We start from the raw sequence: 12,772 nt of genomic DNA, 5'->3' as shown, positions 1-12,772 counted from the left end.
CCATGGGGAACCTTATCAAATGCCTTGCTAAATTCCATATACACCACATTTACTGCTCTTCCTTCATCAATGTGTTTTGCCACATCTTCAAAGAATTCAGTAAGGCTTGTGAGGCATGACTTGCCCCTTACAAAGCCATGCTGACTATCTCTAATCAAACTATGCTTTTCCAAATAATCATAAATCCTGTCTCTCAGAATCCTCTCCAATAGTTTGCCCACTACCGGCGTAAGACTGACTGGTCTATAATTCCCAGGGTTATCCCTATTCCCTTTCTTGAACAAGGGAACAACATTTGCCACCCTCCAATCATCTGGTACTACTCCAGTGGACAGTGAAGACGCAAAAATCATCGCCAAAGGCGCAGCAATCTCTTCCCTCGCTTCCCGTAATATCCTTGGGTATATCCCGTCTGGCCCCGGGGACTTATCTGTCCTCATATCATTCAAAATTTCCAGCACATCCTCCCTCTTAACCTCAACCTGTTCGAGCATATCAGCCTTTTCCACGTTGTCCTCACAAACGACCAGGTCCCTCTCACTAGTGAATACTGAAGCAAAGTATTCATTTAGGACCTCCCCTACCTCCTCCGACTCCAGGCACGTTCCGTCCACTATCCCTGATCGGCCCTACCCTCACTCTGGCCATCCTCTTGTTCCTCACAGAAGTGTAGAACGCCTTGGGATTTTCCTTAATCCTACCCGCCAAGACCTTTTCATGTCCCCTTCTAGCTCTCCTAAGTCCATTCTTCAGTTCCTTCCTGGCTACCTTGTAACCCTCTAGAGCCCTGTCTGATCCTTGCTTCCTCAACCTTAAGTAAGCTTCCTTCTTCCTCTGGACTAGCTGTTGCACATCTCTTGTCATCCAAGGTTCCTTCACCCTACCATCCCTTCCCTGCCTCATCGGGACAAACCTATCCAGCAGTCGCAGCAAGTGCTCCCTAAACAACCTCCACATCTCTGTCGTGCATTTCCCTGAGAACATCTGTTCCCAGTTCCTGCCGAAGAGCATTGTAATTCCCCCTCCCCCAATGAAATATTTTCCCATCCCGTCTGCTCCTGTCCCCCTCCATGACTATAGTAAAGGTCAGGGAGTTGTGATCACTATCACCGAAATGCTCTCCCACCGATAGATCTGCCACCTGGCCTGGTTCGTTGCCAAGCACCAAGTCCAACATAGTCTCCCCTCTAGTCGGCCTATCTACATATTGAGTCAGGAAACCTTCCTGGACACACCTGACAAAAACAGCTCCATCCAAACTATTTGCACTAAGGAGGTTCCAATCAATATTAGGGAAGTTGAAGTCACCCATGACAACAACCCTGTTACTTCTGCACCTTTCCAAAATCTGCCTCCCAATCTGTTCCTCCATGCCTCTGTTGCTATTGGGGGGTCTGTAGAAAACTTCCAACAAAGTGACTGTTCCTTTCCTGTTTCTGACTTCCACCCATAATGACTCAGTAGACAAACCCTCCTCGACGACCTCCCTTTCTGCAGCTGTGATACTATCCCTGATTAGCAATGCCACTCCCCCACCTCTTTTACCTCCCTCCCTATTCCTTTTGAAACATCTAAACCCCGGAACATCCAACATCCATTCCTGCCCCTGTAATATCCACGTCTCCGTAATGGCCACAACATCGTAGCTCCAAGTACTGATCCATGCTCTAAGTTCATCACCCTTATTCCTGACACTTCTTGCATTAAAATAGACACACTTCAACCCATCATACTGGCTGCAACTTTGCCCTGTCAACTGTCTAACCTTCCTCACAGACTCTCTGCACTCTGTATCTGCCTGTTCAACAGCTACCCCATCCACTGATCCGTAGCTCCAGTTCCCATCCCCCTTCCAAACTAGTTTAAACCCTCCCGAAGAGCTCTAGCAAACCTCCCACCCAGGATATTGGTGCCCCTCCAGTTCAGATGCAACCCGTCCTTCTTGTACAGGTCCCACCTTCCCCAGAAGGTATCCCAATGATCTACATATCTGAATCCCTCCCTCTTACACCAGGTCTGTAGCCACGTGTTCAGCTGCATTCGCTCCCTGTTTCTAGCCTCACTAGCACGTGGCACCGGTAACAATCCTGAGAATACTACTCTGCTCGTCCTGCAAACAGAAGTTATAGTGAATGTTGCACAGAGGGATAATTCAGTTACCAATTTAAAGTTATACATTCTATCTTTGTTTGATTTTATATTATTATTCACAATTAAATAAATTATTGCCGTTTGAGAAGCAGAGTTAGTTGGAACACAGGAATTTCTTTGCAGTCCAAACTGAGAAGCTGGGAGATGCAAAGAAGGCACTTGCTTGGATCCAATCTTTCTTCTTGCAACACCGTAAAAGGTTGAAATCAGGATGGTTGCTGATCTGCAGTGTGTTAGGATTCAATATCAGTGATATTCTTTACTTGCATGGGAGATGTCGGTATACTATGGGAAGCATAACTGTTGAAAGCAAAAAGTAACCTCGTGAAGATTTTTAAAAATTCATTCTTTGAATTCATTCAGTGGAAGCAGAGTCTTTGAGTATTTTTAAGGCCGAGGCAGATAGATTCTTGATAAACAAGGGGGTGAAAGGTTATCGGAGGTAGGCGGGAATGTGGAGTTGCGGTTGCAATCAGATCAGCCATGATGTTGTTGAATGTCGTTTTAATGACTGGAAGCCAGTGTCCAGTGGCGTACCACAGGGATCTGTGCTGGGTCCCCTATTGTTTGTCATTTATATAAACGACATTGATGACTATGTGGGGGGTAGGATCAATAAGTTTGCGGATGACACAAAGATTGGCCGAGTGGTTAACAGTGAGATTCAGTGTCTTGGGTTACAGAAAGATATAGATGGGATGGTCAAATGGGCAGAAAAGTGGCAGATGGAATTTAACCCTGAAAAGTGTGAGGTGATACGCTTTGGAAGGAGTAATGTGACACGGAAGTATTCAATGAATGGCCTGACACTGGGAAGTTCTGAGGAACAAAGGGACCTTGGCTTATTTGTCCATAGATCTCTGAAGGCAGAAGGGCAGGTTAATAGGGTGGTGAAAAAGGCATATGGGACACTTGCCTTTATCAATCGAGGCATAGATTACAAAAGCAGGGAGGTCATGTTGGAGTTGTACAGAACTTTGGTAAGGCCACAGCTGGAGTACTGTGTGCAATTCTGGTCGCCACATTATAGGAAGGATGTGATTGCATTGGAGGAGGTGCAGAGGCGATTCCCCAGGATGTTCCCTGAGATGGAACATTTAAGCTATGAAGAGAGGTTGGATAGGCTTGGGTTGTTTTCGCTGGAGCAGAGAAGACTGAGGGGTGACCTGATCGCGATGTACAAGATTATGAGGGGCATGGACAGGGTGGATAGGGAGCAGCTGTTCCCCTTAGTTGAAGGATCAGTTACAAGGGGACACAAGTTTAAGGTGAGGGGCAGGAGGTTTAAGGGGCATTTGAGGAAGAACTTTTATACCCAGAGGGTGATGACGGTCTGGAATGCATTGCCTGGGAGGGTGGTAGAGGCAGGTTGCCTCACATCCTTTAAAAGGATGAGCACTTGGCGCGTCATAACATTCAAGGCCATGGGCCAAGTGCTGGCAAATGGGATTAGGTAGACAGGTCAGGTGTCTTTAATGTATCGGTGAAGACTCGAAGGGCCTCTTCTGCACTGTATTATTCTATGATTCTTATGGTGGAGCAGGCTCGTAGGGCTGAGTGGCATATTCCTGCTCCTAATTTGTATGTTTGTATGAGTATGCACGTTACTAGCAAGGATGGCATTTATTGCAAATCCTTAGTTGCCCTGAAAAGGCAAGTCGGTAAGGGACAGCTTTCTTGAACCATTGCAAATGGTTTAATACAACCTAGTGGCTTGTTCGGCCACTTCAGAGGATGGTTGAGAGCCAAACATGTGGAGTCATATCTTGGCCAGATTGGTAAAGATGGCATGTTTTATTACCTGAAGGACATTAATGAAGCAATTAGGTTTTATGACAATTCAACAGCTTCATGGTCACTTAAAAATGAAACAATTGGGAACATGTCCCCAGCTGGCCACGTATATGTCGATTGTCATTTTTACATTTTAGTGTGTTTCATGGCCTCCGAGTGTCTCGCCATGTGGAAGTAGTACATTTCATTGAAACATTTAAATAGGGCTCCCACAATGTAATAGGGAGCCTCATTTAAATGTTGCAGATGCCACATACGTTTTCCAGGGGTAAGGAAACTCAGCAATGGGATCTGCTGGCTCCACAGAAGAAGTGCCTTTTCCAGCGCTTCTTGTGAGCCAGGAGAAGCAGGAGTGCACCCTCCCCCCATCACTTCAAGGAAGCCTTCGGCTCCCCTCAGCCAATCATGGCCTCTACCCACCACCGTGATCTCCGACCTCACCCGCCCCTGCCCCCTCCCCCCTAGCTCGGATGGCTCACTCTCCATCCAGCTGAAATCCACCCCCACCCCAACAACCCCCCCACTTTCTATGCTGTGATCAAGAATAACCTCAATACTAACCCACGCCCACAATTGCAGGGAATCTTTCATTGCCACTGGTTTCTCACCTGGCAGTCAGCCAGGCTGATTGGTGGGAAATGGAAGAGGAAAGTGATAATGAGGTTCTCAACCTCTTGGAGATCCTGTTGAATTTAAGATTTTGAGACTTACTGTGTTCCTCAGCCATTTCTGGCCGCCCCATACATAGGAACGCACGAAATACAAGCCGGAGTAGGCCATTCGGACTCTTCGAGTCTACTCTGCCATGTAATAAGATCATGGCTGATTTGATTGTGGCCTCAACTCCACTTTCCCACCTACCCCAATACCCTTTGACTCCCTTGTTAGTTAAGAATCTACCTCTGCCTTAAAATATTCAATGACCCTGCCTCCACTGATCTCTGGGGAAGAAAGTTCCAAAGACTGTCAGTCCTCTGAGAGAAAAAATTTCTCCTCATCTCCATCTTAAATGGACGACTTTTTAAAATTGTGTCCCCTAATTTTAGTGGAGTTCTGGTGAAAGGTCACTGACCTTAAACGTTAACTCCGCCTCTCTCTCCACAGATCTCCCAGACCTGCTGAGTATTTCCAGCATTTCTTGTTTTTATTCCCCTAGCTCTAGTCTCTCCCACAAGGGGAAATGTCCTTTCAGCATCCACTCTGTCAAGTCCCCTCAGGATCTTATATGTTTCAATAAGATCACCTCTCATTCTTCTAAATTCCAGTCGATACAGACCAAATCTGTCCAACCTTTCTACATAAGATAACCCTCTCATCACAGGTATCAGTCGAGTGAACCTTCTCTGAACTGCTTCTAACGCATTTATATTCTTTCTTAATTAAGGAGGCCAAAACTATACAGAGTACTCCAGATGTGGTTTCACCAATACCCTATACAACTGTAGCAAAACATCCCTACTTTTATATTCCATTCCCTTTGGCAATAAATGACAACATTCCATTTGCCTTCCTAATCACGTGCTGTATTTGCATACCAACCTTTTGTGATTCATGTACCAGGACACCTCAGAGTTCTGCAATCTCTCTATTTAAATAATATTCTGCTTTACTAGTCTTCTTGCCAAAGTGGATAAGTTCACATTTTCCCACATTATACTCCATTTGCCAAATTTTTGCCTTCTCACTGAACTAATCTATATCCCTTCACAGACTCCTTATGTTCTCTTCACAATTTTCCTACCTAACTTTGTGTCATCAGCAAATATAGCAACCATACATTTGGTCCCTTCATCCAAGTCATTGATATAAATAGTAAATAGTTGAGGGCCCAGCACTGACCCCTGTGGCACTCCACTCGTCACAACTTGCCAACCCAAAAATGAATATCGGAGCCACAATAACAGCAGACCAGTTAAAACTCTAGCTCGTCGAGATTTGTTCACAATTAGCTTAAAGGAATGTAATAGAAAACATACAAAATTTCACCTGCCATTTGAATTCATCAGCTGATAAAGATCAAAGACAGACATTTAAAATATCCTGAAGAAATCAAACACAGTACAGAAGGCAAGAAAAGAATTGAAATTATGCGTAAATTGTAATATCCTGGTGAATTGGTATTAATCAGATCTGCATCATGTTCTTACCTGTTCTTTGTTTTGCTTTGAAATTAACTGCAGCAGTAGAGGCAGAGTGCATAGAATACTTTGCCTGTGTTATTAGTACTACGTATTTGGAATGCTCACAATATAATGCAAGTTGTTGTGGTGGTAGTGTAGCATGACCCTTAGTATAGTATAAATGCTGCTCGCAACTAGCAATAAGCAACCTGGCATTTGTTGAATATTCGCTTCTATTTGTCAAAAGCTACCCAGCCTGAACTCTCAGCATCATTTAAATGCCTAAAATAGCTATTTAAAGTCAGTGGTATCAATAACAGCTTAGGTCTAATTTTCATTGATTTGGGTTTAGATTTTTTTGTTTACCAAAGAATTCTGGAATTTAACAAGAGGTCCAGCCTGGTCTGACCGACCAAATTAGTATTGGCTCAGATTTATGTTCACTTCATTCCTGGCACAAGTATATTTCTCTGCCAGTTGTTCTTTATACTTTTTTATATGCTGAATGTTTACATTTCACAATAATTCGGGAGTCTTCAATACAAAATATATATTTGGTTTACTTGGTTCTAGAAGAAACCTAAAATGTTTGAGATTGCTCATAATTTATTTCTTTTCTAACTAGCTTCTCAGGTTGATGGCATCGAAGATGTTGCAGCTTGCAGAAACCTTATGCATTGAGGAAATGAGTAGCCAAGGAATCCAGGAGACTTTGCAATTGGCTCAAGTAACTACACTAGTGAAAGAACTTGACAATGTTGCAGCCATCTTCAATGTAAGCAATGCAGCTCTTTATTCTTCAAAGCTTAACTTTAATTTTGAACTGATTCAATTAATACAGAAAGATGCTTGTTTAACTGCCCAATCTACGTTAATGACAAAATTCAATTTAATTTAAATATTCTGACATAACAAATACTTAAGACTAGAGTGACAAAATGAGGCATGGAGGGAGCAGGAGAGGTCAGGAAACCTGGGAAGAAAGGTTTCGCGAAGGTCCTCACAAATTCAATAGCAGGATTTGATTAACATTTTTTTTACTCCATTTCTGGGCCGCAGTCAGTCGAATTGAGAGGCTGGCTGACGGATGGGTGGATAGGCCTTTGGCAGCAGTCCTGGGGATTGGTGGGGAGGCTGGATATCACGGCCTGCCAGATCATCGGGTGTGTGGGAGATTTGAGGCCTACAGGATTGGTGGTCGGTGTGTGTGGGTGGTGGTGGTGGGAGATGGAGGCTGGAGGGCGACGGATTTTGGAGGCCGGGGTGTAAGAGTGTGGAGGTTATGGGAGTGAGATCGGAGGCCTCGTTGGGGAGGTCATAGTGGCGATCAGGGGGTGGAAGGAGTGTCCAGTCATGGGGATTGGTGAGACAGGTGGACTGGATCCAGTAATTGGAAAGGCACTTACCAATGGATCCAGCAGTCTTCACCTTCCTTTAAAATAAAAAAAAAATCATAGAATGGTTACAGCAGAGGAGGTCATCCGGCCCATCATGTCTGTGCCGCCTCTCTGCAATAGCAACTCATATAGTCCCACTCCCCCACTTTTTCCCCGTAGCCCTGCCAATATTTTCTCTTCAGATAATTATCCAATTATCTTTTGAAGGCCTCGATTAACTCTGCCTCTACCGGATTTCTCAAAGTCCAGGAAACCAAGCCGGTTGGAGTTAAATTTGAAATCAGGGATCAATATGAGGCTCCCAGGCTTATTGTTACTATTTAAATTGCCTCCTCGAAGCGGTTGTTTACTTGCTGTCTTCCCACCGCCATTAAAATCCCACCGACCCAAACCTGCCTATTTTTTGGAATTAAAATTTCCCCCATGTCATTCATATCTAAAATGAAACTTGTCTCCTGTGGATTTGGAGCCAAGTTAAGATGAGCATGACTGTCTAGAGAAACTGAGTTAATGTTTCAATTCTGTGACCTTTCATCAGAACAAAATGTACTCTGCCTAACATGAATTAAACTGCCTGGACTTCTTGATTTTGGTCACTAACATTGAACCAATCTTCTTCAGGGTCTGCACCCAACATCAGGGTAGAAATGCAGCTGAGAAATTTGCAAGAATGGCAATGTCCACTGACTGTAGACCCTTCCAGATTTAAGGATCCTAGGAACTCATTTAAAAAAAGATTGAACTTACTTTATTAAGCTTCCCTGGCCTTAGTGGCTGCTCCTTTCAGAGCCTCCTATTTAGTTGCCAGGCCTGCAACAATGGAGAAAAGTGAGGCAGAAGCCTTGTAAGGAGGCTTGTCTCAGTTACATAACCATCCCTTGTTTATGAATGCTGCAGGCACAAGCACTCTGCTCCCCCTTGATGTATGCCCAGGAAATCCTTAGGGAATGTAAAGGAGGTGGAGACGCTGCATTACGGCTCTCTCCCTTTATTGCTTTCCTTTGGACATGGGAACTGAGTATACCTCCAGTTTTTCCCTCCTCCCGAACCAATTCATGCCGGTGGTCAGCACAACTTCTACTTCTGTCTTTGCTGCCTGTTTCTCGCTGGGGAACTTTGTTAGATTGCATAGAGTTATTTCAGTAGCACAGTCTAAGCTGGGATGGCCCACATCCAAATAGCATTGATGTTACATGCTCAAATTGAACACACAACACCACTAAAAGAATAGTATGTGGAGCAGTGGTACAATGTGCTCAACTTAATCAGCCATTAATCATAAAGTCACTGGAGTTCACATTTTGTTTCAACTAATTCTTCAAGTGAGAACCAGGACAAATACAATAAGTTGAGAGGGGAGGTGAAGAGGAAAATAAAACTGGAAAAGAGAGAATATGAGAATAGAATGGCAGTCAACTTAAAAGGGAACCCAAAAATCTTCAACCAGCATGTAAATAGTAAACAGATGGAGTGAGGCCTAAAAGGGTAATATATGCTTCTAGACACAGGACAAGGCTGGAATATTTAATTAGTACTAAGAAAGAGAAATCTGACAAAATATCAGTAGAAGCAGAGTGTATAGAGGCAAATGGATAGAACAAACAAAAGAACAAAGAACAGTACAGCACAGGAACAGGCCATTCGGCCCTCCAAGCCTGCGCCGATCTTGATGCCTGCCTAAACTAAAACTTTCTGCACTTCCGGGGCCCATATCCCTCTATTCCCTTCCTATTCATGTATTTGTCAAGATGTCACTTAAAAGTCGCAATCATATCTGCTTCCACCACCTCCCCTGGCAGCAAGTTCCAGGCACTCACCACCCTCTGTGTAAAAAAACTTGCCTCGCACATCCCCTCTAAACTTTGCCCCTCGCACCTTAAACCTATGTCGCCTAGTAACTGACTCTTCCACCCTGGGAAAAAGCTTCTGACTATCCACTCTGTCCATGCCACTCATAACTTTGTAAACCTCTATCATGTCGCCCCTCCACCTCCGTCGTTCCAGTGAAAACAATCCGAGTTTTTCCAACCTCTCCTCATAGCTAATGCCCTCCAGACCAGGCAACATCCTGGTAAACCTCCTCTGTACCCTCTCCAAAGCCTCCATGTCCTTCTGGTAGTGTGGCGACCAGAATTGCGCACAATATTCTAAGTGTGGCCTAACTAAGGTTCTGTACAGCTGCAACATGACTTGCCAATTTTTATACTCTATGCCCCGACCAATGAAGGCAAGCATGCTGTATGCCTTCTTGACTACCTTATCCACCTGCGTTGCCACTTTCAGTGACCTGTGGACCTGTACGCCCAGATCTCTCTGCCTGTCAATACTCCTAAGGGTTCTGCCATTTACTGTATACCTCCCACCTGCATTAGACCTTCCAAAATGCATTACCTCACATTTGTCCGGATTAAACTCCATCTGCCATTTCTCCGCCCAAGTCTCCAACCGATCTATATCCTGCTGTATCCTCTGACAATCCTCATCATTATCCGCAACTCCACCAACCTTTGTGTCGTCCGCAAACTTACTAATCAGACCAGCTATATTTTCCTCCAAATCATTTATATATACTACAAACAGCAAAGGTCCCAGCACTGATCCCTGCGGAACACCACTAGTCACATTCCTCCATTCAGAAAAACACCCATCCACTGCTACCCTCTGTCTTCTATGACCGAGCCAGTTCTGATAGGGTAAAAATTGAGAGGGAGGAGATACTGGAAAGGCTGACTATGCTAATAAATGACTTGGATCTTGGAATACAGAGTAGAATTTCAAAATTGGCCGTTGATACCAAACTTGGAAGAGTGACAAACAGTCAGGATGATACAAACTGCCTGCAACAGGACATAGATAGGCTAGCAGAATGGGCAGACAAGTGGCAGATGGAATTTAATACAGTGTGAAGTGATACATTTTGGCAGAAGGGATAGAGAGAGACAATATAGATTTAATGACACAGTTCTAAAGACTGTGTAGGAATAGAGGGACCTGGGGGTGCATGTGCATCGCTCTTTGAAGGTGGCAGGACATATTGAGAGAGTGGTTAGCAAAACATATGGGATCTTGGGCTTCATAAAGAGCGGCATAGAGCACAAAAGCAGGGAATTTATGCTGAACCTTTATAAAGCTCTGGTTCGGTCCCAACTAGAGTATTGCGTCCAGTGCTGGTCACCACACTTTAGGAAGGAAGTGAGGGTTTTTGAGAGGAGATTTTTCAGGATGGTTCCAGGGATGGGGGAATTTTAGTTACAAGTTAGGTTGGAAAAGCTGGGGTTGTTCTCCCTGGAACAAAGGGGATTGAGGGAAGGTTTGATAGAGGTGTACAAGATTATGACAGGCTTAGATAAATTAGACAAGGAAAAGCTGTTCCCATTAACTGATGGTACAAGGACTAGGGGACACAGATTTGAAGGTTTTGGGCAAGAAATGCTGGGGGAATGTGAGGAAGAACTTTTCTACGCGAGTGGTTATGACCTGGAACTCACTGCCCACAAGGGTGATGGAAGCAGATGGTGACAATCAATTGTCAAATTGGCCTTATCGGCAACCTCATAAATAGGGCCCGAGCTATTTGCTCATCATGCAAACTTGATGCTGAAATAAGGCGAATCAAAGACATCCTGCATGACAATGGCTACCCTGATCAGATAATTTCTCGCTGTATATCGCGCAAACTTATGAACGGGCCTAAGGCCATCATTTTCAGCCCTGAAAAGTGCCCAGTCTACCTCAAATTACCCTGGAAGGGTAATACATCCCAAAATTTGAGCAATAGGTGAAGCTAGCTGTTTCATGCCGCTACTATGCAGTAGCAACACCTGTGGTGTTCACCACTAACAAGATGCTGCCATCAAGCCAAAAGGACACCCTGCCTATCTCACAAATGAGTAATGTGATATATGAATTTCAATGCCAGTGTGATGCTGGGTATATAGGCCAGACGTCCCAAAGACGTGGATCGTATCAAACAACATGCCCCTTCTGCTGTTCGCAACTGGGCAAGGTTCAGGCTGTACCCAACCAAGCCCGTGCTTGCAAAACTCAAAACACAGTGTCTGACGTTAGATGTAATTCCATAATTGGAGAACATTTGCTAAATAATCCTCAGTGTGCTAAGAATTACGCTGACAACCAATTTAAGATTATCAGGAGGGCTCGCAGTGTTTTTCATTTGCGCGTAATGGAAGCTACATTTTTAATACACAGGGCCCTGTTCTTTGCAGACAGAAAGAACATGTACAAAGGGGCAGGTGATGGTGGGAATGATAATGTCACTAGACTAGTAATCCAGAGCCCAGGCTAATACTCTGGGGACATGGGTTCAAAACTCACCACAGCAGATAGTAAAATTTGAATTCAGTTAATAAACCTGGAATTAAAAGTTAGTTTAATGTTGACCATGAAACCATTGTCGATTGTTGTAAAAACCCATCTGGTTCACTAATGTCCTTTAGGGAAGGAAATCTGGAAAACCCCCATCCGAGGGGTTTTAGTCTCAGCGGTAGGCCCATATGCCAAGTGGAAAATTCCAGATGACATGAGGAGGCCTTCAATCAGCACTTTAATTGGCTTAATTGCCTACCGTCCACTAATGGGCAGTTAGCTGTCACCCCTCTTGCCCCCCCCCCTCCCCCCGGAAGCAGCTTCCCTCAAGTTAGGCCGGAGACAGGTACATGCCGGCAGACTGGCACACCGGCCGGTAGCATGAAACTGCTGGCATGCCTGCCTACAAACTCACCGTCTTCACTCAATGAGAATTCAGTCCTTTGTGGCCTTCCCAAAACTTGCTTTCCCAATTATCTTTGTATCATCAGCAAATTTGGCTACACTATTCTCAGTCCCTTCATCCAAGTCGTTAATATAGATTGTAAACAGATGAGGCCCCAGTACTGATTCCTGTGACACCCTGCTAGTTCCAGTTTGCCGATCTGAAAATGACCCATTTGTCCCGACTCTCTGTTTTCTGCTAGTTAGCCAATCCTCTATCCATGCTAATATATTACCCCAACACCATGAGCTCTTATCTTGTGCAGTAACCTTTTATGTGGCACCTTATTGAATGCCTTTTGGAAATCCAAATACACTACATCTACTGGTTTCCCTTTATCCCTGCTTGTTACATCCTCAAAGAACTCTAGGGGTCGACATTTACTTTAGCTACATTCCCTATTTATATATTTGTTGAAGCTCTTACTGTCTGTATTTATATTTCTTGCTAGTTTACTCTCAATCTATTTTCTTCATTTTTTAGTCCTCCTTTGCTCGTTTCTAAACTGTTCCCAATCTTCTGGCCTACATTAATCTTCA

General features: G+C 44.2%; 1 protein-coding gene across 5 annotated transcripts in view; it reads left to right on the top strand.

Annotated features, from left to right (window-relative positions):
• ccdc142 (coiled-coil domain containing 142) overlaps nt 1-12,772 on the top strand; it is a 318,889-nt gene that overhangs the window by 245,496 nt on the left and 60,621 nt on the right. For all 5 annotated transcript variants that reach the window (XM_068029624.1, XM_068029614.1, XM_068029634.1 and 2 more), the window contains one exon: nt 6,691-6,840. In XM_068029624.1, the coding sequence (XP_067885725.1) occupies nt 6,691-6,840 (150 nt within the window). The remainder of the gene's footprint in view (nt 1-6,690; nt 6,841-12,772) is intronic.

Source organism: Heterodontus francisci, chromosome 1 (genome assembly GCF_036365525.1).
Source record: "Heterodontus francisci isolate sHetFra1 chromosome 1, sHetFra1.hap1, whole genome shotgun sequence".
In the NCBI taxonomy this organism is placed as follows: domain Eukaryota; kingdom Metazoa; phylum Chordata; class Chondrichthyes; order Heterodontiformes; family Heterodontidae; genus Heterodontus; species Heterodontus francisci.
The sequence above is the reverse complement of the archived record's forward strand: the minus strand, read 5'-3'. Positions and strand labels throughout refer to the sequence as shown.